General features: G+C 41.2%; 1 protein-coding gene across 1 annotated transcript in view; it reads left to right on the top strand.

The window, feature by feature from the left end:
- The window catches only part of APH1B (aph-1 homolog B, gamma-secretase subunit), a 39,974-nt gene extending 15,458 nt beyond the window's left edge, over positions 1–24,516 (top strand). The window contains exons 6-7 of the mRNA XM_060097213.1: positions 7,923–8,050; positions 20,676–24,516. Coding sequence (XP_059953196.1) covers positions 7,923–8,050; positions 20,676–20,843 — 296 coding nt within the window. The 3' untranslated portion in view covers positions 20,844–24,516. The remainder of the gene's footprint in view (positions 1–7,922; positions 8,051–20,675) is intronic.
- Positions 24,517–26,574: the final 2,058 nt, after the last annotated feature.

Raw genomic sequence — 26,574 nt, 5'->3', positions numbered from 1 at the left:
AGCTCCTAAACTGGAAGTATTTGAAGTGGACCCTGTGGGATCTGCTTTTTCATTGCACAGGGGACTAGATCAGCAACTTCTAAGGGGCTTCCCAACACTGACTCTCCACACTGATGGGCTAATTGGGGGAGAGAATTTCATCATTCTTCACCATCTGCTAGGGGGACTGTAAATGTAACATTGCTTCCTTGGCAGTCTGTTCAGCTCATGAACATCCTTCAGGAGCATTTTCATAAATCTGAAATGATATTTTGTATCATTATATTTGTTTATATTCAGATTGCTTTCAGGACATTTTCTTTTTGATCTGGTTGGTATTAAGGGACAGTACTATGCCTTTCTTATGGCTGTGTCATATGAGATGGTTTTCAAAATGTCTTATGTTATCTGGAGAATGTTACTTGCTTAGTAATATATGTACATCTACATTACAATAAACTAGGTCACAGAATCCTGTTATATTTTTTAAAGCAAAAATGTAAAGTTAAATCTTTATTGCAGGAAAGGCATTTTCAAAAACACTGGTTTAGTTCTGGGTCCTGAATTGGGCTAGGTCATTGGAGATCTCTCCAGAATCTGGTGAGTTTCTGCAACCAAGAGGGATGGAGGAGAGTCTGTCACTTCGCAGAACCTTGAAGTCCCAGACCCTTCTCTTCCTCGGAAAAAGCATCCAGAAGCCCTTTGGTAATCACATCCTATCTCTGGGCAGCTGAGGCTAAGCCTTGGCTTTGGGAAGTCCTCCTCTGTCGTTGCCACCATCCAGCAGCAGGCCTTGGAGCTCTCTGGCCTGGTTATAGAGATGCTCTGAAGTTGTCAGGGGAAGCCAGATGACAGCAGTTTCCATGCTGGCTGGATCCAGTATTAGGATCTATAGCTATATTAGGCCATTGTCTTTGCAAGAACAGAAAAGTAGATATCAGGAATGAGGGAGAGAGGGACAAGCATGAAAATGAAGATATTTATGAATCTGTGTGCTAGAGTGTTTGGGCTATGTTCAGGAAAGGATTAAAGAACCAAATAGTAAATGTAGCATCTTAAAGATAACACTGAAATATTTTGCTTAGAAGTAGGTTGGATTGAAACATTCTCTACCAAGAGAATGTGTAAAAGATTATTAGAAAAGGAAGTCCATTAGCAAAGTATTGAAATATAATTTCACAAACAGATGTAAAATACTTGTTAGAACTCTTCAGCTTTCTGATTAATGTTCCAAAACATTAAAATTATGGGAGCTCTTTTTATTAATCTGGACTATAAAAGGATATAATTTTGATATTCTCATGATTAACTCAGAAAAGTGTTTTTGTTTTTTCTACTTTTAAGAATATTAGAACAAAGCAATGGGAATTCCCTGGTGGTCCAGTGGTTAGCACTCCACGCTTCCACTGCAGGGCACATGGGTTCGATCCCTTGTTGGGGAACTGAGATCCAGCATGCTGCATAGTGTGGCCAAAAAAATAAAAATAAAAAATAAAAAAGAACAAAGCATATTTTAGGGTTAAACTCACTGAAGGACTTTGAGAATTTTATATATTTAGGAACATGACATGAGAAAGGTTTAGTAATTGAAAGATAGTACCCTAGAGATACTATTAACAAATCTTCATTTCTAGCTGCAGTTAATTCCATTTATTAGAGAGAAGTTTCAAAATACTATGTGTGTAGCTCTAGCTACATGTATGTGACAGAATAGTTTAGATATCCAGGGCTCAGTTTCTGTTGGACCTCTAACCAGTTGCAGAGGAAACAAACAATAAATCCCAGTAATCTAAATAGCACATTGTAATAGTAAAGACTTATGACTATAGAAGCTAGCCAGAAAGTAGTGCTAGCTGAATATATAAGCAGTCAAGTAGGAATATACAATGTTTTAATAAATGTCTTGAGAGATCCTTTTTAGATATTGTGTTAATAAAACAGTAAACTGAAACGACACACTTCTTTTCTGAAAAGGAAGTTCCATGGGACTGTATTTTGTTCACCGTGATAACCTTATTGCCTGGCCTATAGTGGGTGCTAATAAATCTTTGTATGGATTAATAAAAGAGGGGAGGAAGAAAGTAAATGTGCGAGTAATACAATGTCAGAGGAAGAAATAATCTATAAGAGTGAACAAGAGTGCATTTTAAAACATAGTCAAGTGCCCAGGAAGCTTGGATGAATGTGGTAATTGCGTGCTGCTTTGCTTCACTTTCCCGCCTGTTAGTACAGACTCACTAAATTCAAGGTCCTGGCTTATGTTCATCTTTGAATCTGGAGACCATAGCACATAGTAGTTGTCATTTATTGAAAAACTAAGGTTTGCAAAGCACTGTTCTTCCCTGCACAGCAACCCAGGGGCATTATTTGCATTTTAGAAATAAAGGAAACAGAAGCTCAGAGGGGTTTGAATAGCTTGCCCAAAGCCGTACCATGGAGCTAGGATTCCAGCTCAGGAGTGTGTGACTCATAGCTCATAGGCATCATCTTCAGGCCGGACTCTCTAGGTTCTCAGTAAATGTGTGTGGAGTGTTTAAAAAAAAAAAAAAGTAGGTATCAGGATGAATTCACCAAGGAGATGGCACTGAGCTAGATGTTAAATAAAAGTAAGATTTGGATGGAGTGAAATGGGTAGGCTGGTGGTGAGGGGTAGAGCATTCAGGCAAAAGGGGTAATCAGTTAAAAAACAAAAAGTGAAAGCATAGAGGCATAGACAGAGTATAAGTAAGAGTTCTGGTTTTCTTCCATGTAGGATATGTTTGAAGATTAGTAAAGGATAGTAATTTGGGTCTAGGTTGTAGAGGGCCTTCGATGCTAACCTGAGATGCTTGGACTTTACTTTGGAGACAGGGTCAATCCATCAGAGATAATTTTTAGCAGGAAAGAGCCTTGCAAACAGAAATATCCACCTAGAATTTGAAAGAAAGTTGAGGGCTAATGATATCTTGAGAATGTTTGTCTGAAACAGAGTAATGCTCTTTTGGATGAGAATGAACTGAAAAGTCCATAAGTAAGAGCATTTTCCAAGTAGCTGAACTCTAGGACTTGATCTGGCTTGATCTGGCTGGCTTCAATATATGTGATAGTGCATAGAAGAAAGGGCAGATATAGCTGTCAAACAAAAGATAATGCAGGAGGCTGCAAATAAGAAAAGAGTTTATTTGGGGTCTTAAGAATTGCAAGTCAGGGACTTCCCTGGTGGCTCAGTGGTTAAGAATATGCCTGCCAATGCAGGGGACATGGGCTCGAGCCCTGGTCTGGGAAGATCCCACATGCCACGGAGCAACTAAGCCCGTGCGCCACAACTACTGAGCTTGAGCTCTAGAGCCCGTGAGCCACAACTACTGAGCCCACATGCCACAACTACTGAAGCCCGTGCCTAGAGCCTGTGCTCCACAGCAAGAGAAGCCACCGCAATGAGAAGCCCGCACACCACAAGGAAGAGTAGCCCCCACTCACTGAAACTAGAGAAAGCCCACGCGCAGCAATGAAGACCCAATGCAGCCAATTATAATTAATTAATTAATTAAAAAAAAAAAGAATTGCAAGTCAGGAGACAGTTTCGTGTAATCTTGAAAGAGTGTTCCAAGGAAGAAATAGACTCGGGCTTGTAAAGACAAAAGGCGATTAGGTTGTTAAAAGTTGCCTGGTGAGAATGTGATTGACCTAAATCGGAAAATATTTGTCCTTAAGGAATCACAAGTTGTTTTAGAGTAGGGGTCCAATAAGTGGATAGACTGTCATGAGTTATTTTAGGGTAAAGGTTCAATAAGTGTCTTGAGTTTCTGGCAGGTGTCCTGGATGACTTCATCAGGTCAAAATGTCAGACTCCATCTCAGATGAGCCATGCCTAAGTTACACTTCCTTAATGGCCACCCGGCTCCATTTGGAGAGTTCTCTTAGCAATACTAACTCCATCTTGATCTTCCTTTCACATAGCTCATGAACAGATGACTCATTAATGATGTCATTTCTTTCTCTTGACATGTAATTGACGTGTAGGCTTTAGAAAAACCTTAGAGTTTGAACATCTGTGTCTATAGATCACAATTTCTACTCTGGTCTTTTGTGACATAAAATTAACTCCTGGGTGTTTTCAGTTGTCTCACCTCTACACCATCACATAAACAGGCATCTGTCTTCAGGGAAACTGACCTTTGAGGGATCATCAATGGAATTAAAATGCGTCGTTTTAGTTTCTTCTACCATTGCCCCAAAGTTTTTTCTTTTTTAAAATCCCTCCTCTGCTTTAAAGAATTTACCATCATTTTCTGAAACACTATCACTAGATGTAACAACTTGCTTTCCTCCAGCCTCAACAGTTACGTCTTTAATAGTTTGTTTTTGACTTTATATAACTGAAATAATGGTCATTTTCCCACAATATGCTTTTCCCTGACTCAATGTTATATTCTTAAGACCATTTATATTATAGAACATATAAGCATTCCATAGTGTGAATACACCACAGTTTATCCATTCTGGTAATGATGAACATTTTTTGTTATTACAAACAGTGCTGCTATTAATATTCTTGTATATATCTCCTTGTACAAATATACTAAAGTTTCTCTACAACAGTGGTTCTCAAACTTGACCATGCACTAGAATCACCTGGAGGGCTATTTAAACATAGATTGCTGGGTGTATTGTGTCAGATTCAGGAGGTCTGAGGTGGGTCCCAAGAATTTGCATTTCTAACAAGTGCTCAAGTGCTAGTGATCTATTGATTCAAAAATTGCTTCAGAGTCCATACAGTCAGCCCTCCATATCTGTGGGTTTTGCATTCACAGATTCAGCCAACCATGGGTCAAAAATATTCAGGAAAAGAAAATTCCCCAAAGCAAAACTTGTACTTGCCTGGCTCCAGCTACTATTTACATAGAATTTACACTGCGTTTACAACTATTCTCATAATATTTACAATATATTAGGTATTATAAGTAATCTAGAGATGATTTAAGGTATACGGTGGAGGATGTGCTGTGCATAGGTTATATGCAAATATTATGCCATTTTATATAAGGGACTTAAGCATCTGCAGGTTTTGGTATCCATGGGGGGTCCTGGACCCAATCCTCCACGGATACCAAGGGAGAATTGTATAGGTCTAGCTGTGGAATTGCTAGAGTGTGATAGAGAATGCAAATTTTCAACTTCGCTAGGTAATGCTAGATTGTTTGCCTACCAGCAGTGTGAAAGAGAATGGTCAGACTTAACTTTTTGCCAGATTGGTGGGTGTTAATAGTGGAAAAGGAAAATCTGTGTGCCTTTTTTCATATTGAAACTTTCAGAATATGTGGAACCTCGTCTTTCCTTTTTTTTTTTCCCGCCACACCTTGTGGCTTGTGGGATTTTAGTTCCCCGACCAGGGATTGAAGCTGGGCCCTCAGCACTGAGAGCGCAGAGTCCTAACTACTAGACCGCCAGGGAATTCTGAAACTTGCTCACTTTAAGTAAGGAATGTTGTCCAGGATGCAGGACACACACGCACACACATGCACACACACAGTATTCCATAGAAAAACCTGTGTGTGCCGATCAAGTTCAGTTTCAGTTGCTTAAGAATCTTGGATAAAAAATGGGCAGAAGACCTAAACAGACATTTCTTCAAAGAAGATATACAGATTGCCAACAAACACATGAAGGGATGCTCAACATCACTAATCATTAGAGAAATGCAAATCAAAACTACAATGAGGTATCACCTCACACCAGTCAGAATGGCCATCATCAAAAAATCTCCAAACAATAAATGCTGGAGAGGGTGTGGAGAAAAGGGAACCCTCCTGCACTGTTGGTGGGAATGTAAATTGATACAGCCACTATGGAGAACAGTATGGAGGTTCCTTAAAAAACTAAAAATAGAACTACCACACGACCCAGCAGTCCTACTACTGGGCATATACCCTGAGAAAACCATAATTCAAAAAGAATCATGTACCACAGTGTTCACTGCAGCACTATTTACAGTAGCCAGGACGTGGAAGCAACCTAGGTGTCTGTCGACAGATGAATGGCTAAAGATGTGGCACATATATACAATGGAATATTACTCAGCCATAAAAAGAAACGAAATTGAAGAGGCTTCCCTGGTGGCGCAGTGGTTGAGAATCTGCCTGCCAATGCAGGGGACACGGGTTCGAGCCCTGGTTTGGGAAGATCCCACATGCCATGGAGCAACTAGGCCCATGAGCCACAGTTACTGAGCCTGCACGTCTGGAGCTTGTGCTCTGCAACAAGAGAGGCCGCGATAGTGAGAGGCCCGCGCACCGCGATGAAGAGTGGCCCCCGCTTGCCACAACTGGAGAAAGCCCTCGCACAGAAACGAAGACCCAACACAGCCAAAAATAAAATAAATGAATAAATTAATTAATTGAAAAAAAGAAAAAAAGAAATGAAATTGAATTATGTGTAGCGAGTTAAAAAACAAATGGTTCTGAAGAACCTAGGGGCAGGACAGGAATAAAGATGCAGACGTAAAGAATGGACTTAAGGATATGGGGAGGGGGAAGGGTAAGCTGGGATGAAGTGAGAGAGTGGCATGGACATATACACACTACCAAATGTAGAATAGATAGCTAGTGGGAAGCAGCCCACTAGTGGGAAGCAGGGAGACCAGCTCATGCTTTGTGTCCACCTAGAGGGGTGGGATAGGGAGGGTGGGAGGGAGACACAAGAGAGAGGAGATATGGGGACATGTGTATATGTTTACCTGATTCACTTTGTTATAAAGCAGAAACTAACACACGATTGTAAAGCAATTATGCTCCAATAAAGATGTTAAAAAAAGAATCTTGGATAATTACTGCAATTTCTAATATTTTTATCTTCCATTTTTCTTAAAAAATCCAAGGAGAAATTTCACTTTAATGAGAAGCCTTGTTTAAATTGAAGACACTTTTTAAAAAACAATTAATTAATTAATTAATTTATGGCTGTGTTGGGTTTTCGTTTCTGTGCGAGGGTTTTCTCTAGTTGTGGCAAGTGGGGGCCCCTCTTCATTGCGGTGCGCGGGCCTCTCACTATCGCGGCCTCTCTTGTTGCAGAGCACGGGCTCCAGATGTGCAGGCTCAGTAATTGTGGCTCATGGGCCCAGTTGCTCTGCGGCATGTGGGATCTTCCCAAACCAGGGCTTGAACCCGTGTCCCCTGCATTGGCAGGCAGATTCTCAACCACTGCGCCACCAGGGAAGCCCGAAGACACTTCTTTTAATTGAGAAAAGTTTCTCAGGGACCTCCCTGGAAGTCCGTTGGTTAAGACTTCGAGTTTCCAATGTGGGGTTGGGGGTGTGCTGGTTTGATCCCTGGTCAGGGAACTAAGATCCCACATGCTGTGTGGCGCGGTGTCGGGGGAGGGTGGGAGTTTCGCAATTAGTGCAGAAGGCTAATTTGGAGAAAAGCTGATTAGATATCACAGTAGTTTTATTGCATTCCTAAGAGAAACTCCTTGAAAGCCAGATCCAAGTTGACTTTTTTTTTTTTTTTTTTTTTTTTGAGGTATGCGGGCCTCTCACTGTTGTGGCCTCTCACGCTGCGGAGCACAGGCTCCGGACCCACAGGCCCAGCGGCCACGGCTCACGGGCCCAGCCGCTCTGCGGCATGTGGGATCCTCCCAGACCGGGGCACAAACCCGTGTCCCCTGCATCGGCAGGTGGACCCCCAACCACTGCGCCACCAGGGAAGCCCCCAAGTTGACTTTTTGTTTCACAAGTTCACGTTCTAGATGAGAAGCTGCTTCAGAGTTGGCCCCCTGGTTTAGGAATGTTGCTCTCACAGTTACTATTCAAGCAAATGTGTGTCAGGGTCCCGCTTCTGTCAGATAGGGTTGAACCCTCACAGTAGTGCGGGGTACCCCAAGAGCATTGTCCCAGGACTAGGTGTTTAGTGGGCTTTGGGGTTTGTTGTCCTGTGACTGGGCACTAATGGTTGCCTGTCTTTCAGCTTTCATGACTCTGGTGATCATATTGCTGCACACGTTCTGGGGCATTGTGTTTTTTGATGGCTGTGAGAAGAAAAAGTGGTACACCCTGCTTGTAGTTCTTCTGATCCATCTACTGGTGTCAGCCCTGGTGAGTATTGCTACCGTGCTCAAACTGGTTTTTGGAGCTCAAGTCTGCATATCTAAAGTGGTAGATTCCACTCTGAATGAAATACGTGCTCATAGGAAAATGAGGAAATTCAGAAAAGTCATTTAAAAGAAAGAATGAATGAATGATAGATAAATCATCTATTTCTTACCATAGAAAGATAACTATTAATTTGTTGGTTGGTCTCATAAAAGTTTTTTGGGGTTTTTTTTTGGTATGTGTCTTTCTTTTAATGGGTAGAGTCAAACTGAAATAGGCTTGCATTATGCTTATGTTATGTAACACATCTTAAACAATTTCCATGTTATTATAAATCCTTTTAATATTTAAGTTTTAGTGGCTTTAGATCATTACATAAAGTTATAGTTTGCTTAACTGATTGATAACTTGTTTTTCTACTTTTGGTTATTATAATGCTGTCTGGAACAACTTTGTGTGTGAAACTTTTTCAATTCATTGTTTAGATTCCAAGGAATGGATTTTTGAAGTCAAATGGTGTGAATATTTTTAAAGCCCCTGATGCAAATTGCTAAAATACGCTGTACAAGGGTTGTACTATTTTTACGCATTCTGATCAATGTCAAGAGTGCCCATCTTACTCTCTCCTCACTGACGTTATAATGCCAGTTTTCAAAAGTAATTTAAAAAGAATACTTGATGTATTGTTTAAGCACTGTTTAATGCTTTGGTCTTAGTTTAATTGTAATGTGTCATACTTACATCAGAATTATCCCAGCCACTGCTTTGTCCAGACCTTTATCATTTCTCACCTACAGTATTGAAAAGCTTCCTTCTGATGGTGGCCTGCCTCATGTTTCTCTCCTCTCCATCCATTTAGAGTTCATATCAGGTTTTCTTATACTGGGCTTCTTGTTCTCTGTTCCATCTAAAAAACAATCTTATTGCCTTTCTTACCTAAAACCTTTCAGTCATACAGGATACTAAAGTTACCCTTAATATGACGGCAGCTATGTAAAGTCAAATCTTTTTTTTTTAATTTTTTTATTTTATTTTATATATTTTTTTATATAGCAGGTTCTTATTAGTCATCCTTTTTTTTTTTTTTTTTTTTTTTTTTGGCGGTACGCGGGCCTCTCTCCCTGTTGTGCCCTCTCCCATTGCGGAGCACAGGCTCCGGACGTGCAGGCTCAGCGGCCATGGCTCATGGGCCCAGCCGCTCCGCGGCATGTGGGATCTTCCCGGACTGGGGCACGAACCCGTGTCCCGTGCATCGGCAGGCGGACTCTCAACCACTGCGCCACCAGGGAAGCCCTAGTCATCCATTTTATACATATCAGTGTGTACATGTGAACCCCAATCTCCCAATTCATCACCACCACCCCCACCTGCCGCTGCTTTTCCCCCTTGGTGTGCATACATTTGTTCTCTACATCTGTGTCTCAATTTCTGCCCTGCAAACTGGTTCATCTGTACCATTTTTCTAGGTTCCACATATATGTGTTAATATATTTGTTGTTCTCTTTCTGACTTACTTCACTCTGTATGACAGTCTCTAGTTCCATCCACGTCCCAACAAATGACCCAATTTCGTTCCGTTTTATGGCTGAGTAGTATTCCATTGTATATATGTACCACATCTTCTTTATCCATTCGTCTGTCGATAGGCATTTAGGTTGCTTCCATGTCCTGGCTATTGTAAATAGTGCTGCAGTGAACATTGGGGTGCATGTGTCTTTTTGAATTATGGTTTTCTCAGGGTATATGCCCAGTAGTGAGATTGCTGGATCATATGGTAATTCGATTTTTAGTTTTTTAAGGAACCTCCATACTGTTCTCCATAGTGGCTGTATCAATTTACATTCCCACCAACAGTGCAAGAGGGTTACCTTTTCTCCACACCCTCTTCAGCATTTATTGTTTGTAGATTTTCTGATGACGCCCATTCTAACTGGTGTGAGGTGGTACCTTATTGTAGTTTTGATTTGCATTTCTCTAATAATTAGTAATGTTGAGCAGCTTTTCATGTGCTTCTTGGTCATCTGTATGTCTTCTTTGGAGAAATGTCTATTTAGGTCTTCTGCCCATTTTTGGATTGGGTTGTTTGTTTTTTTAATATTGAGCTCCATGAGCTGTTTATATATTTTGGAGATTAATCCTTTGTCCATTGATTTGTTTGCAAATATTTTCTCCCATTTTGAGGATTGTCTTTTCGTCTTGTTTATGGTTTCTTTTGCTGTGAAAATGCTTTTATGTTTCATTAGGTCCCATTTGTTGATTTTTCTTTTTATTTCCGTTCCTCTAGGAGATGGATCAGAAAAGGTCTTGCTGTTATTTATGTCAAAGAGTGTTCTTCCTATGTTTTCCTCTAAGAGTTTTATAGTGTCTGGTCTTACATTTAGGTCTCTAATCCATTTTGAGTTTATTTTTGTGTATGGTGTTAGGGAGTGTTCTAATTTCATTCTTTTACATGTAACTGTCCAGTTTTCCCAGCACCACTTATTGAGGAGACTGTCTTTTCTCCATTGTATATCCTTGCCTCCTTTGTCATAGATTAGTTGACCATAGGTGCATGCGTTTATCTCTGGGCTTTCTATCTTGTTCCATTGATCTATGTTTCTGTTTTTGTGTCAGTACCATATTGCCTTGATTACTGTAGCTTTGTAATATAGTCTGAAGTCAGGAAGTCTGATTCCTCCAGCTCCGTTTTTTTCCCTCAAGAGTGCTTTGGCTATACGGGGTCTTTAGTGTCTCCATACAAATTTTAAGATTTTTTTGTTCTAGCTCTATAAAAAATGCCATTGGTAATTTGATAGGGGTTGAATGGAATCTGTAGATTGCTTTGGGTAGTGTAGTCATTTTCACAATATTGATTCTTCCAATCCAAGAACATGGTATATCTCTCCATCTGTTGGTATCATCTTTAATTTCTTTCATCAGTGTCTTATAGTTTTCTGCATACAGGTCTTTTGTCTCCCTAGGTATTTTATTCTTTTTGTTGCAGTGGTAAATGGGAGTGTTTCCTTAATTTCTCCTTCAGATTTTTCATCATTAGTGTGTAGGAATGCAAAAGATTTCTGTGCATTAATTTTGTATCCTGCAACTTTATCAAACTTATTGATTAGCTCTAGTAGTTTTCTGGTGGCATCTTTAGGATCTCTATGTACAGTATCATGTCATCTGCAAACAGTGACAGTTTTACTTCTTCTTTTCCAATTTGTATTCCTTTTATCTCTTTTTCTTCTCTGATTGCCGTGGCTAGGACTTCCAAAACTATGTTGAATAATAGTGGTGAGAGTGGACATCCTTGTCTTCCTCCTGATCTTAGAGAAAATGCTTTCAGTTTTTCACCATTGAGAATGATGTTTGCTATGGGTTTCTTGTATATGGCCTTTATTATGTTAAGGTAGGTTCCCTCTGCCCACTTTCTGGAGAGTTTATATCATAAATGGGTGTTGAATTTTGTCAAAAGCTTTTTCTGCATCTGTTGAGTTGATCATAAGGTTTTTATTCTTCAGTTTGTTAATATGGTGTATCACATTGATTGATTTGCATATATAGAAGAATCCTTGCATCCCTGGGATAAATCCCACTTGATCATGGTGTATGATCCTTTTAATGTGATGTTGGATTCTGTTTGCTAGTATTTCCTTGAGGATTTTTGCATCTATATTCATCAGTGATATTGGTCTATAATTTTCTTTTTTTGTAGTAACCTTGTCTGGTTTTGGTATCAGGGTGATGGTGGCCTCATAGAATGAGTTTGGGAGTATTCCTTCCTCTATAATTTTTTGGAAGAGTTTGAGAAGGATGGGTGTTAGCTTGTCTCTAAATGTTTGATAGAATTCACCTGTGAAGCCATCTGGTCCTGGACTTTTGTTTGTTGGAAGATTTTTAATCACAGTTTCAATTTCATTATTTGTGACTAGTTTGTTCATATTTTCTATTTCTTCCTGGTCCAGCCTTGGAAGGTTATACCTTTCTAAGAATTTGTCCATTTCTTCCAGGTTGTCCATTTTATTGGCATTGGCATAGAGTTGCTTGTAGTAGTCTCTTAGGATGCTTTGTATTTCTGCGGTGTCTGTTGTCACTTCTCCTTTTTCATTTCTAATTTTATTGATTTGAGTCCTCTCCCTCTTTTTCTTGATGAGTCTGGCTCATGGTTTATCAATTTTGTTTATCTTCTCAAAGAACCAGCTTTTAGTTTTATTGATCTTTGCTATTGTTTTCTTTGTTTCTGTTTCATTTATTTCTGCTATGATCTTTATGATTTCTTTCCTTCTGCTAACTTTGGGTCTTTGTTCTTCTTTCTCTAGTTCCTTTAGGTGTAAGTTTATTTGAGATTTTTCTTGTTTCTTGAGGTAGGCTTGTATAGCTATAAACTTCCCTCTTAGAACTGCTTTTGCTTCATCCCATAGGTTTGGGATCGTCGTGTTTTCATTGTCATTTGTCTCTAGGTATTTTTTGATTTCCTCTTTGGTTTCTTCAGTGATCTCTTGGTTATTTAGTAACGTATTATATAGCCTCCATGTGTTTGTGTTTTTTACGTTTTTTCCCCTGTAATTGATTTCTAATCTCATAGTGTTATGATTAGAAAAGATGCTTGATATGATTTCAATTTTCTTAAATTGACTGAGGCTTGATTTGTGACCCAAGATATGATCTATCCTGGAGAATGTTCTGTGTGCACTTGAGAAGAAAGTGTAATCTGCTCTTTTTGGATGGAATGTCCTATAAATATCAATTAAACCTATCTGGTCTGTTGTGTCATTTAAAGCTTGTGTTTCCTTATTTATTTTCATTTTGGATGATCTGTCCATTGGTGTAAGTGAGGTGTTAAAGTCCCCCACTCTTATTGTGTTACTGTCGATTTCCTCTTTTATAGCTGTTAGCAGTTGGCCTTATGTATTGAGGTACTCCTATGTTGGGTGCGTATGTATTTATAATTGTTATATCTTCTTCTTGGATTGATCCCTTGATCATTATGTAGTGTCTTTCCTTGTCTCTTATAACATTCTGTATTTTAAAGTCTATTTTATCTGATGTGAGTATTGCTACTCCAGCTTTTTTTTGATTTCCATTTGCATGGAATATGTTTTTCCATCCCCTCACTTTCAGTCTGTACGTGTCCCTAGGTCTGAAGTGGGTCTCTTGTAGACAGCATATAGATGGGTCTTATTTTTGTATCCATTCAGCCAGTCTGTGTCTTTTGGTTGGAGCATTTAATCCATTCACGTTTAAGGTAATTATCGATATGTATGTTCCTATGACCATTTTCTTAATTGTTTTGGGTTTGTTTTTGTAGGTCCTTTTTTTCTCTTTTGTTTCCCACTTAGGGAATTTCCTTTAGCATTTGTGGTAGAGCTGGTTTGGTGGTGCTGAATTCTCTTAGCTTTTGCTTGTCTGTAAAGCTTTTGATTTTTCCATCGAATCTGAATGAGATCCTTGCTGAGTAGCATAATCTTGGTTGTAGGTTCTTCCCTTTCATCACTTTAAGTATATCATGCCACTCCCTTCTGCTTTGTAGAGTTTCTGCTGAGAAATCATCTGTTAACCTTATGGGAGTTCCCTTGTATGTTATTCATTGTTTTTCCTTTGCTGCTTTCAATAATTTTTCTTTGTGTTTAATTTTTGCCAATTTGATTACTATGTGTCTTGGCGTGTTTCTCCTTGGGTGTATCCTGTATGGGACTCTCTGTGCCTCCTGGACTTGGGTGACTATTTCCTTTCCCATGTTAGTTAAGTTTTCGAGTGTAATCTCTTCACATATTTTCTCTGGTCCTTTCTCTCTGTCTTCTCCTTCTGGGACCCCTCTAATGTGAATGTTGTTGTGTTTAATGTTGTCCCAGAGGTCTCTTAGGCTGTTTTCATTTCTTTTCATTCTTTTTTCTTTATTCTGTTCTGCAGCAGTGAATTCCACCATTCTGTCTTCCAGGTCACTTATCCATTCTTCTGCCTCAGTTATTCTGCTATTGATTCCTTCTAGTGTATTTTTCATTTCAGTTATTGTATTGTTCATCTCTGTTTGTTCTTTAATTCTTCTAGGTCTTTGTTAAACATTTCTTGCATCGGTCTCGGTCTTTGCCTCCATTCTTTTTCCAAGGTCCTGAATCATCTTCACTATCATTATTCTGAGTTCTTTTTCTGGAAAGTTGCCTATCTCCATTTCATTTAGTTGTTTTTCTGGGATTTTATCTTGTCCCTTCATCTGGTACATAGTCCTCTGCCTTTTCATCTTGTCTATCTTTCTGTGAATGTGGTTTTTTTTCCACAGGCTGTAGTTCTTCTTGCTTCTACTGTCTGCCCTCTGGTGGAGATGGCTATCTAAGAGGCTTGTGCAAGTTTCCTGATGGGAGGGACTGGTGGTGGATAGAGCTGACTGTTGCTCTGGTGGGCAGAGCTCAACTTTAGTCTGCTTGACTGCTGATGGGTGGGGCTGGGTTTCCTCCCTGTTGGTTGTTTGGCCTGAGGCAAACCAACACAAGCCTAGCTGGCTTTTTGATGGGGCTAATGTCGGACTCTGGGAGAGCTCACACCAAGGAGTACTTCCTGGAACTTCTGCTGCCAGTGTCCTTGTCCCCATTGTGAGCCACAGCCACCCCCTGCCTCTGCAGCAGACCGTCCAATACTAGCAGGTAGGACTGGTTCAGTCTTCCCTGTGGTCACTGCTCCTTCCCCTGGGTCTCGATGTGCACACTACTTTGTGTGTGCCCTCCAAGAGTGGAGTCTCTGATTCCCCCAGTCCTGTCGAAGTCCTGCAGTCAAATCACACTAGCTTTCAAAGTCCGATTCTCTGGGAATTCCTCCTCCCGTTGCTGCACCCCCAGGTTGGGAAGCCTGACGTCGGTCTCAGAACCTTCACTCCAGTGGGTGGACTTCTGTGGTATAAGTGTTGTCCAGTCTGTGAGTCATCCACCCAGCAATTATGGGATTTATTTTACTGTGATTGCGCCCCTCCTACCGTCTCATTGTAGCTTCTCCTTTGTCTTTGGATGTGGGGTATCTTTTTTGGTGAGTTCCACTGTCCTCCTGTCGATGATTGTCCAGCAGCTAGTTGTCATTCTGGTGTTCTCGCAAGAGGGCATGAGAGCATGTCCTTCTACTCCGCCATCTTGGTTCAGGACCATAAAGTCAAATCTTAATGGAAAAAACACTGGCGAGAGAGTGTGTTAAAATATTATCAGCTTTCATTTTGGGGCGGATTCTTTTATTCTTTATGGTTTTTGGCATGTTCCAAATTTTCTACTATGTACACTTTAATAAGCAGAAAGGAAGTTGCAAGAAAAAGAAAATATCCTTCTTATGGATCCAGTTGGCCATTTATTCACTTGACAAATAACCTTCTATGTTCCAGGCACTGTTCTAGGCGAACAAAACAATTTAGTGAAAAAAACAAAGACCCTACCTTTACCATCTAGTGGAGAGAGATGCAGTAAGCAATAGACATAATAAAAAGTTTTATAGTATATTAGAAATTGATAGGTGCTATGGGAAAAAAGGGAAAGTAGAGCAGGTTAAAAGGGTTCCAGATTGTGTGGGCTGGGGATGTTGGATTTTTGAACTATGTAGTCAAAAGTAGGCTTCATTGTGAAGGTGACACTTAAACAAAAAAGTCAAGTTGGCCATGTGGCTGTCTGGAGAAAGAGCATCCAAGACTAAAGCAGCCAGTGGCAAAGTCCTAAGACTAAAGAACATGCTTGGCATGTTTATGGAAGTGAGGGTGGCCAGAACCAGTGCGCCTGGGTAAGTTAGTAGCAGATACTGTCACAGATTTGAAGTTGGGGATGGAAGTAGAGGTTGGAAATGAGAACCACATCTAGATAATGCAAGATTTGAGCTTTTTACTCTCAGTGAAATGGGAGTCATTGTAGGGTGTTGAGTACAGGGACATGACTTGAATCACGTTTTAAAAGGATCATTTTGACTGCTGTGTTCAGAGTAGACTGTATGGGGGAAGAGATTACAGTCATCAAGAGAAGGATGGTGACAACTTGGGTGAGATAGCAGTGGAAATAATGAGAAATGTTCAGTTTCAGGACATATTTTTGAAAGTAGAGCCAACAGTATTTCCTGACAGACTGGATAAGGCAAGGGAGAGAAGAAGAGGAGCCCAGGATGTCTTCAAAGTTTTTGGCCTGGATGACTAGAAGGATGGACTTGCCATCAGCTGGGATGGCGAAGCTTGTGAGGGAGATCAGGAGTTCTCTTTGGGCACGTTACCTTGGGGGCGCCTATTGGACATTGAAGTGGAGAAGTCAGTTAGGCAGTTGGATGAAAAAGTCTGGAGTTTGGGAGAGAAATCCAGGCTCGAAGAGATGATTACAAGAAGTGAGTATAAGCAGACAAGAGAATAGGCCCAAGGAGTAAGGCCTGGGGCATTTCAGCCTTGAGGTTGGGGCAAGAAGAGGAGCCAGCAAAGGAGACTGGGAAGGAGCAACTTAGTGAAGTAGCAGAGCCCCAGGAGCCAGGTGTCCTGAAGCCAGGTGTACTGGGGAGGAGAGGGTGAAGAGCTGTAGCAGAGGCCAGTGGAGTAAAACCCAGACTTCTTTGTTTGACGTAAGCCTCTTACTGATTTTACTGGTGCACACCTTACCTCTTGCTGCTCCCCATGGTTCACACCGTACCCTCCATCTAAATTGATCCAGTGTGGCTCCCCAGCAGGGAGTGCCTTTGTTCGTGCTGGTTTATCTGCAATGACTGCTAACCTAGGTCAGTTTGGAAAACTCCTGAGCGTTTCACCTGAGGCCTCCCTGGAAAAGGTGCACATTTCTGACTCAGCACTATCACTAGCCCTTATTTATAGCTGTGTTATAACCCCTCTCCCCAGCCAGCATTATTTTATTTGATACAGTTTTTACACCTACCTCTCTAATTAGAGTTTGATCATCAGTAATGGGACCTTATCTTGTCACTCTTTGTATCCTGAATCCAAGGGCATGTGCAGGCAGGGTGAGGGTGAGGACGGTGAGGTGCCTTGGAGGCACTCCCCCTGCTACCCCTGCTGGGCAGAGGTGACAGACTGACCTAGTCAGAGCCTCTTGTTTGTTAAGAAGAACCCATCTCCCCACCTTACCCTGGCCCAGCACAGGAAGTATCCTTTCTTCTATCAAAGGCCAGTCAGTCCCTCCACTTGGGCTTCAGACCTAATTCCTTCCTACTTAAGGACTTTACTCCTTTGACTGTGCCCTCTCTCCTACATCACCAGCCTATCCCTTTCTTCACCAGCATATAGACATATCTGAAATAAAACTCTTCATTATTGCCTGTTCTCCTTCGAGCTATGACTTTTTTTTCTGGTTCCCATCGCAGCAAAATTTCTCAAAGCGTTATCTCCGCAAACTCTGTCTCTGCTTCTTCTTCTCATGCTTCTAGCGTATTTTGCCTTCTGTCCAACCATGCTTCTAAGACTGCTTTATTTTTTTTATACAGCAGGTTCTTATTAAGTCCAAGTTTTTTAAGCTTGGTCTTCCTCAAGTCTTTTTGTATCTCATTAAATAGCACCGCCATTTGCCTAAAGCCAGAAACATGGAAGTCATTCTTGGCCTCTCCCTTTCCCTCACATTCCATCCACCAGCAACTCCCATCACTTCCTATCATCTGCTCTCTCCATCTCTACCACCATTAACCTGGACTAAGTCACCAACCTGTACCCTCCTCATTCAGTGCAGAGTCTTCCTAACTAGTCTCCCTGCTTTCACCATAGCCTCCTTGAATCCATTATCTGCAGTTTAAAAAATCTAAAATCATGGGAATTCCTCGGTGGTCCAGTGGTTAGGACTTGGCGCTTTCACTTCCATGGCCCGGGTTCAATCCCTGGTCGGGGAACTAAGATCCCACAAGTGCAGGGCGGCCAAAAAATAAACAAATAAATAATCTAAAATCATTCAGCTCCCCGACCTAAAACCCTTCTGTGCACCTCCACTGCACTGAGGATAAAATTCACCCTCCTCACCAACATGCTGTGTAGCTGGCCCCTGCCTTCCTCTCCTATCTCAGTGCTTGCCCTTCCATCCCTACACATCATTTATATCAACTCTCAGGATCTCAGCTGCAATGAACTCTTTGCCCTCCTTTGGTTCCCTCCCTTGGTCTATACCAGGCTGGCTCCCTCCTCCTCCTGTAAGTCTCAGATTAAATGCTGCTTCCTCAGCGCCTTCCTTGACCCCCCCTAGGTAGATCGCCTTGTTCTTACCTATGCTAGCACCATCTCAGTTGTAGTTATTCTGTCCTGGCATTCATCACAATTTGGAATTATTTGTTTCTTCATTCATTACTTGTCTCCCTTACTGGCATATAAGCTCCATTAGGATGGGCACTGTGGTCTGCACTAGTACCTCGCAGCATCTCATCATCAGTTTTTAAATGAACTTTTGGAACCCTCAGCAATTGTGCAGCTGAAAAAGATGCTATTCCCTCACATTCCCTTAATACTAAGGATTTTTACTAAAGTAACCTGGACTTGTCTCACTTTCTTGCTAACTCTAAGAGCCAGTTAACACAGAAATGGTTAAAAACTGGGCCCTGGTTATGTAACATCTATCTTCTGTTGGGTATTTCATTAGGTCTGTCTGCTGATTACCTTCTAGGGTTGCCATTTGAATATATTGGATTGGCCAAAAAGTTCCTTCGGTTTTTTAAGTCAAAATACACATATTTCATTTTCACCAAGAACTTTATTGAACAGCATATTCACTGTTTTGTTCCACTACCTTTTGCTATTTTTCAGGCAACTTCGTAATTCTGTCTTCCTAAAACTGATTATCTTTTTGAGCAAAGAACTGTTCCAGGTGCCTTTTACAGTCTTCCAGGGAATTGAAATTTTTTCCATTAAGAGAATTTTGTGAAGACCGAAATAAATGGAAATCCGAAGCTGCAATGTGTGGTGAATATGGTGGATGAATCAGAACTTCCCAGCCAAGCTGTAACAGTTTTTTGCCTGGTCATCAAAGAAACATGTTGTCTTGGCATTATCCTGATGGAAGATTATGCTTTTTCTGTTGACTATTCTGGCCGCTTTTCGTTGAGTGCTGCTTTCAGTTGGTCTAATTGGGAGCGGTACTTGTTGGAATTAATCGTTTGGTTTTCCGGAAGGAGCTCGTAATAAAGGACTCCCTTCCAGTCCCACCATCTACACAACGTCACCTTCTTTGGATGAAGACCAGCCTTTGGTGTGGTCGGTGGTGGTTCATTTTGCTTGCCCCACCATCTCTTCCATTCCACACTGTTGTACAGTATCCACTTTTCACTGCCCATCACAATTGGTTTTAAAAACGGAACGTTTTCATTACGTTTAAGTAGAGAATCGCATGCGGAAATACGGTCAAGAAGGTTTTTTTCACTTATGTGGAACCCAAACATCAAAGCGATTAACATAACCAAGCTGGTGCAAATGATTTTCAATGCTTGATTTGGATATTTTGAGTATGTCAGCTATCTGCTGCGTGGTATAAAATTGATTGTTCTCAGTTAATGTCTTGATTTGATTGCTATCGACTTCAACAGGTCTACCCAACTGTGGAGCATGGTCCAGCGAGAAATCTCCAGAACGAAACTTTGCCCACCACTTTTGACACGTTCGATCAGTCACAGCACCTTTGCCATACACTGCACAATCTTTTTTGCATTTCGGTTGCGTTTTTACCTTTCTTGAAATAATAAAGCATAATATGCTGAAAATGTTGCTTTTTTTCTCCATCTTCAATATTAAGATGGCTACACAAAAAGTCACCAATTTTGATAAGTCTTTTTTTAAACGCATGCTGATATGACAGCTGTCACATACAATCTAACAAAATTGTTTTGAATGAAGTGAAAGACAACTAAGTGCTACTACAGCCAGCTTACAGAAAAAAAACGAATGAACCTTTGGCCAACCCAATATTTTCTCTCCACAAACCCAAAGAGAAGCTTGCGGCCAGGTTACAGTTCCCACCTCTAAAAAGCTGTCCTTTTGCTCAAGGCAAATAAACTCTCCGCGTCTCGGCCTTCCTGCATCTTCACCAGCCCTGGGCACTTCCCTGCCCATCCTCAGCTAGACAGAGATGCCCCTGCTTCACTCTAGTCAAAAGCTCTCCTACACCCAGCATCTTTTCACTTTGGGAGCCAGATCTGGCTTCACTTTTCCTGGCTGCCTAGCCTGTCAGGTTCTTAAATCTGAGATTGTTCTTCTATGAAATGGGCCCTTAGCTCACAGGTTATCATCGTGGGACTGGAATGTGTGACCAAGGTGATAAGTACACAGCACAGCGCCTCGGGCACGCTCGCTGGCCCTTCCTGCTGCTGCCCTCAGCGTGCTGCGCGTGCCGTGGAGACCAACACGGAAGACTTGGGGAAGCTGGGACAACACTAACTCTGCCGCACGTGGCAATGATTGTTATCAGGACTCTTCTCAGATACCCTGTGCCAGAACCTGTCATAAGCGCCTTACTGGTGTTATTTTAGCTTCACCTCAGTCCCATTTCACTTACACAGAAACAGACTTACGGGCTAGTGTCTGTTGACTAGGTTAGTCCTATGTGTCTTTGTGGGTGCGTGACGTACATCACATGTTTGGTGAAACACACCTCAGCTATTGAAAGTATTTCATATTTTCCTTTTTCTTTGGTTACTCCACATGTTTAATAGGCTTGCTGTTATTTTCCCCTTGCAGACCTTCATAAGTCCTTATTCTGGATTAAATCTGGTGTTGGCATACATCATCCTGGTGCTCACGGGCATCTGGGCTTTCTTTGTCTCTGGAGGCAGCTGCCGAAGCCTGAAACTCTGCCTGCTTTGCCAAGACAAGGACTCCCTCCTCTTCAACCAGCGCTCCAGATAACCTCCAAGGACCAGCGCTTCTCAAACAGTAAGCTGCCTCTTTAGAGGAAGCGCAATGGTGCCTTTTTCTAAAAATCCCTTTTCCTGGTGGAATTAGAAAAAAACAAACTATCTAGATACAGCATGGCTTTCATGAAACAGCTTTCTGAAAGGGATTCATCAGTGGTGTGCAGCCAGGCTGCACATTAGAAAGAACTACCTGGGAAAGCATAAAGAATACTGATTTCTGGACTCCACCCTCCAGATTTAATTGGTCTGGGCATTTGGTGATTTTTTAAAGCTTCCCAGATGACTCTGATGTGCAGCCAGGTTGAAAACCATTGGTGTCCAAACAGGAACTTCCTGAGAACACCGTAAGTGAATAAGAATCAGATGTTTAGCTGTCTCTTAACTCGGCCTGTGTTGGGCAAGTAAGTATCTGAAGGTCAAATCCTGGTTAGCCTTTGTCTTTTCGAGTTTTGAAGTCACAGAAGGCTAAAGGGCTATTATCTCTGTGAACCGTTTTCACATCCTTCACTGGTACCCTGTTTTATGAGAACATGGTAGGCCGTGCTTCTAACTATAATAATACATTGCACTGACTAACTATGGTCATTTAACCAAAGTAAGCTATTGATTAATAGACTGTATTTTCCTCTAGTTTTTTCATTCGTGATTTTGCTTGTTTGAAGCATTACATTACATCACATTTTTGAGCATAGATTATGTTTCTTTAACTAAAAACCAATTATTTTCCAACTTCCTGGGAAGATGATATAAAACCAAGAATTTTTGTGCAACTTCTGTAAGTCTTTCCTGGGCTCAAGGCTTTCCATGGGCTCTGCCCCAAGGCAGTGTTTACCAGCTGAGTGCTTGCTGCTGGATTAGTTGAGGTGAAGCCTGTTGTTCTATCTCTGAGCAGCTCTGCAGGTTGCTGAGTGATGTACCCTGGAACAGGCTTCACTGGAGCTGGCAGAAGTTTACGAAAAGCAGGAGGAAAACAAGCTAGTAGGGAGGTGTTGACACTTATAATTTGCTCCTGTGATATTAACTAGTACTTCTCCCCAAATGGTGTAGTGAAAAATTGGACTTAAACTGCCAAATTCACACTTTTAACATAGCCCATATAATCTTTAGATCTTGTAAATGTCTCTGGGTTTTGCTGACAGATAGAGCATTCCCTTTATAGGAATATCTAAGATGTTTGTTCAGCTTCCAAACGACGCTTTTGGTTTCCTTTGTAAAGAGCAATTGTTCCCAGTTGATGGCTTTTAGGAAGCTGAGAGTGTGAAATGTAAATTCCCTACACATTTAAGTGAGAAGCTCAGTGAATCCCGTATGTGCAGTAGAACAGCCAAAAGAAATAGAAGCAGCAAATGAGAGGACTCACTAGTGATGTGACAGATGGGAGAATTTGACAGTACTGTGGTGGGGAAGAGTAACAGACATGTTTAAAATGGAAACGCAGCCAGTGTTTTGGGTTAGCCACACATCATTCCAGGGACCAGAACCTTACACGTGAACTAGACCTTTATCAGAGAAATCCCCTCTCATGTTTAAATTATTTGAATTTTTCAATCTAGGGATTCAGGAGGAATAGGGTTTCTAGCAAGGCTGTAAACAGTCCCATAAGCAATTATAGTTATTCCGCTAAAGCTTACTTCAGCACTAATACCAATGTTTTTGCTGGGGTTTACAATTTTCCACCTTTTTACAAGATTTGTTTTAAACTAGGTGAGTCATAGAAGAGCCAAGGACATAGAGACTGAATAGTGAAATCTATTGTGCAGAGTTGAGGGGAACAAGCTACCCACTGAACTGGGCTTCATTCCTATTGGAGCATGGTATTCTTTGATGAACAGGTTAAGAAAAATATAGAGTTGGTTATTACTGTTGACATACACATCTCTTAAACGGATAGTCTGGTTAAATATTTGCTGATCTGTAAAGTATAGAAATATCTGAGAATATTAATATTACTCATGCTTGAGCTCTGAGGATGTCCTGTGTGCATTAATAGTTTAATATTAAGTAAGGAATCTGGGATATTGTGACATCTCATTTATAAAAGCATCTCGGGCAGGAAGAAAATTTCCTTTGATGGTGAGACTGTTGTCTTAGTTTTATTTAATAGTTCATTTAATAATCCTTGATTACCTATGAATAAAGGAACTTTGTAATTCCTTATTTCTCTTGTGAGCATTGCCATAGTCAGCTTAGGCACTGTTATTGCAAGTAGCCTTGCTTGCCTAATGCCAAGGAAGCCCAGGGGGAGAGTACTCTTCCTCTGTTGTGTGTATATATTGAGATGTGCTTTATTTTTTTAATTTTTATTTTTTGCGTTTGTTATCTCTACTGAGCTTTCTGAGCCCTGATAGTATTTGGAGAGGAGCTGGTGGTGGTAGTCTTGTATGTTTTCCTCCACACGGGGCTTTCTCAGTTTGGAGGGAAGTGTGGCTATAGTTAAAGCTGACCTTGGAATGTGAATGCTGTTGCAGCACCTGACTCTGTTGCCATGTGAATAATTGAGATCGATTTTGGTTCTCTAATAAATTTGTGTTTAGTCTTTTTTTTTTAATATAAATTTTATTTATTTATTTTTGGTTGCGTTGGGTCTTTGTTGCTGCACGCAGGCTTTCTCTAGTTGCAGCGAGCGGGGGCTACTCTTCGTTGCGGTGCACAGGCTTCTCATTGCGGTGGCTTCTCTTGCTGTGGAGCACGGGCTCTAGGAGCGCAGGCTTCAGTAGTTGTGGCACGGGCTCAGTAGTTGTGGCTCGCAGGCTCTAGAGCGCAGGCTCCGTAGCTGTGGCACACGGGCTTAGTTGCTCCGCGGCATGTGGGATCTTCCCGGACCAGGGCTCAAACCCTTGTCCCCTGCATTGGCAGGGGGATTCTTAACCACTGCGCCACCAGGGAAGTCCCTGTGTTTAGTTTTAACTCATCTGAATTAGCAATTGTAATGGGAGGAGTTTTGTTACCCTTGATCCTAGCCTGTGTGACTGGCAATATAGTAGCAGCCTCTTTTCAAGCAGCTTAGTGAAAACATGGCTGAAAGGAATCTGAAGACTGTATAGAAGATGGCTTTTGTTCCCAATGTTAGTATTTTTCTTCTCAAGCACATTTCATTGTTTACTGAGAGTGGCAGGTACACGTCAAAAATGCTAGGTGTCCTTATCCTGTAGAGTTGGTACAGGATAAGGAGTCATGACAGAAGCTTCCTCTTACCTGGTCCTCTTCCCACTCGCCTCAAACTAGCCCCAAGACATGGATTAATGGTCAGAGTGGACCTGAGGGCTCTGCAGAAGCCAGGGTGGCAGCCTGTCTCAGGCATCAGCAGCCCACTCCCTGGGACGAGCTTCTTGAGAGTGCTAGCTTTCTATTTGGCTAAGTTTTTCCTAGGCCACACCATTCCTAACTCCAGGTAGATAGATGTCACAACAAAACAATCTCAAAGTTCTTTGCTTAGAGCACTTTGTTTATGGTTGCGATGTTTACATTTCTCATTTAATAAAAGACTTTACTTCATTCCATTAAATTTTAGTGTTTAGAGGGGTGGGCACCATCTCTATGTACAATATGTATTGTTTTATATAAGTTATACTGTTACGTCATGTATACTTGCAATGTCAGACCTTGTGTTCAATACACAATGCAATAGACTCTTTCCAGAGCTGTATTTTTCAGTAAACAATAAAAAGATTGTCACTACTTGTTTCTCACGTTTCCTCTTCTTTGGAATAGTGTATCCCGCAGTATTTGTTTTACAATTTTTGTCTCTTATAAAACTTGGCTGTACATTATGTTATTTGTCACTGGTCAACTCGGAGACTCTTTTCAAAGAGAAATCTTTGTTATCTGATTTAAAATTTATAAGGCCTGTTTCGTTCCTGTGTGTTCAGAAGCAACTTGGTGCAGAGAAGTTACTTGAGGTGTCATAAACCAAATGGAGGAGAATCCTCAAAGGTCCTGAAAGCCCTTGAAAAGTCTCCTAAGTAATCGTAAAATAGTGAATGTATAAACCATCATGGAATACTGGCTAAAGGTGGGAGTTGGTTGACTAGGAGAGTACAATTTAGTTTCTACCCAGTGACCCTGAGCAGCCTGTAGAGTCGTTTTGTTTTTTCTTCCCTTGGTGAGGAGTCAGTGCAACTAAGGGGCTGAGCTTGGCCTTCACCATCAGACATGCTACACAGAGAATTGTTAGGGCCTGAAACGCAAAACCATGTGATGCCTTTTCACTCTGGTTTGAAATGAGGCTGTTCCAGGTTTATGTTAATTGTATTATTAGATGAAATATCCTCAGGAATCAAGGACTCTTTGGTCTAACTTGTAATGGAAAAGGTGCACATTCCTCAGGTAACAGCCCAGATTCACGTACAATTTCTTTGGCCGTTCCACACTGAAATCGTGACTCTAGTTTAATTGTTATTTGTTTGATATTTAGTTGGAACAGGGATTTCCCTGTGACCAGCCTCAACATATGAGAAACCCCCAATGGAAAGAACTACATATTTTACCTTCGCCTTATTGAAAATGCTGAATAGAAGGAACCACTCACCTGGCTTATGGTCTCAGCCTTAGTAAAAGAATTGGGGATTTGACACATTCTAAGGGGACGACAGTAGATTATGAGCCCTGAGTGGGTCCTGGCTTTAAGGTTCAATAATTAGTAGGTGGTACTTGTTGCTTAAGTGTGGGTCACTGTAAATCCTGCTTATACCTAATAGTAAATCCATACATATTTTCTGTGCTTGAGCAAAATCAGAGGTGGAGTCTACAGCATTTAATCAGGGCTTACCATGCACAGAACATTGTGTTAGATACTTTATCTTGTGTGTGTGTGTGTGTGTGTGTGTGTGTGTGTGTGTATGTGTATGTGTGCGTGAGAGAGAGAGAGAAAGAGAGATACTTTAAAAGGATGGAAAAGAAGAAGATGGTGGAGATCTTTGTTTTTAGGAAATATATAAGGCAGCTACAAAGGCACTACAAATTAGGAAATAATATAGAATAGTTCGAATACATAAGATGATACTTAAAATTTTTGGAGTGGATGAAGGGCAGGTGGGTCATGGAGTTATGTTGAAAGGAAAAGGTGGGGACTGAGGGCTGAACCCTGAGGCACTCCACTTGACAGGTAGGAAAGGGCAGGTGGGGTCATCACTGAGGAAAGGAGGAAAACCAGGGGAGTGTGGTGGCCTGAGAGCCAGGGGGAAGTACGTCAACTGCTGCTGAGCAATGAGTAAGATGAGGAGTAGGAACTGATTGCTGCACATGGAGAGATGGAATTTTCTGGTGACTTTGATAAAAGCAATTTTAGTGTAGGGGTCAACATCTAAGTGGAGTGGGTTATAGAGATTGGGAGATAAGGAAGTAGCCACAGCATGTAGAGTACAGATAACCGTATAACTAAGGGGAATGGGATGATAGCCTGAGGAGGATGTGAGGGCAAGAGACGGCATTCTTCTTTTCTTTTCTTTTTTCTCTGTAACAGCATGTTTATATGAAGATGGGGATGATTCAGTGGAAAGGGAAACATTGATGCAAGAGAGGGGATAGTTGCCAAAGCAAAGTCCCTAAGGAGAGAATAGAGTGGGAAGTTTTTTAGCATTAAATGCTTACATTAGATAAGTTAAAATGTTTAAAAGCAAGAGCTTAAACTTCTACTTAAGAAACTAGAAACAGAGGAACAAACTAAAGCTAGAATAAGCCGAAGAAAGGAAGTAATGAAGAGAATAGCAGAAGTCAGATAGAAG

This window comes from Mesoplodon densirostris, chromosome 4 (genome assembly GCF_025265405.1).
Source record: "Mesoplodon densirostris isolate mMesDen1 chromosome 4, mMesDen1 primary haplotype, whole genome shotgun sequence".
NCBI lineage: Eukaryota > Metazoa > Chordata > Mammalia > Artiodactyla > Ziphiidae > Mesoplodon > Mesoplodon densirostris.
The sequence above is the reverse complement of the archived record's forward strand: the minus strand, read 5'-3'. Positions and strand labels throughout refer to the sequence as shown.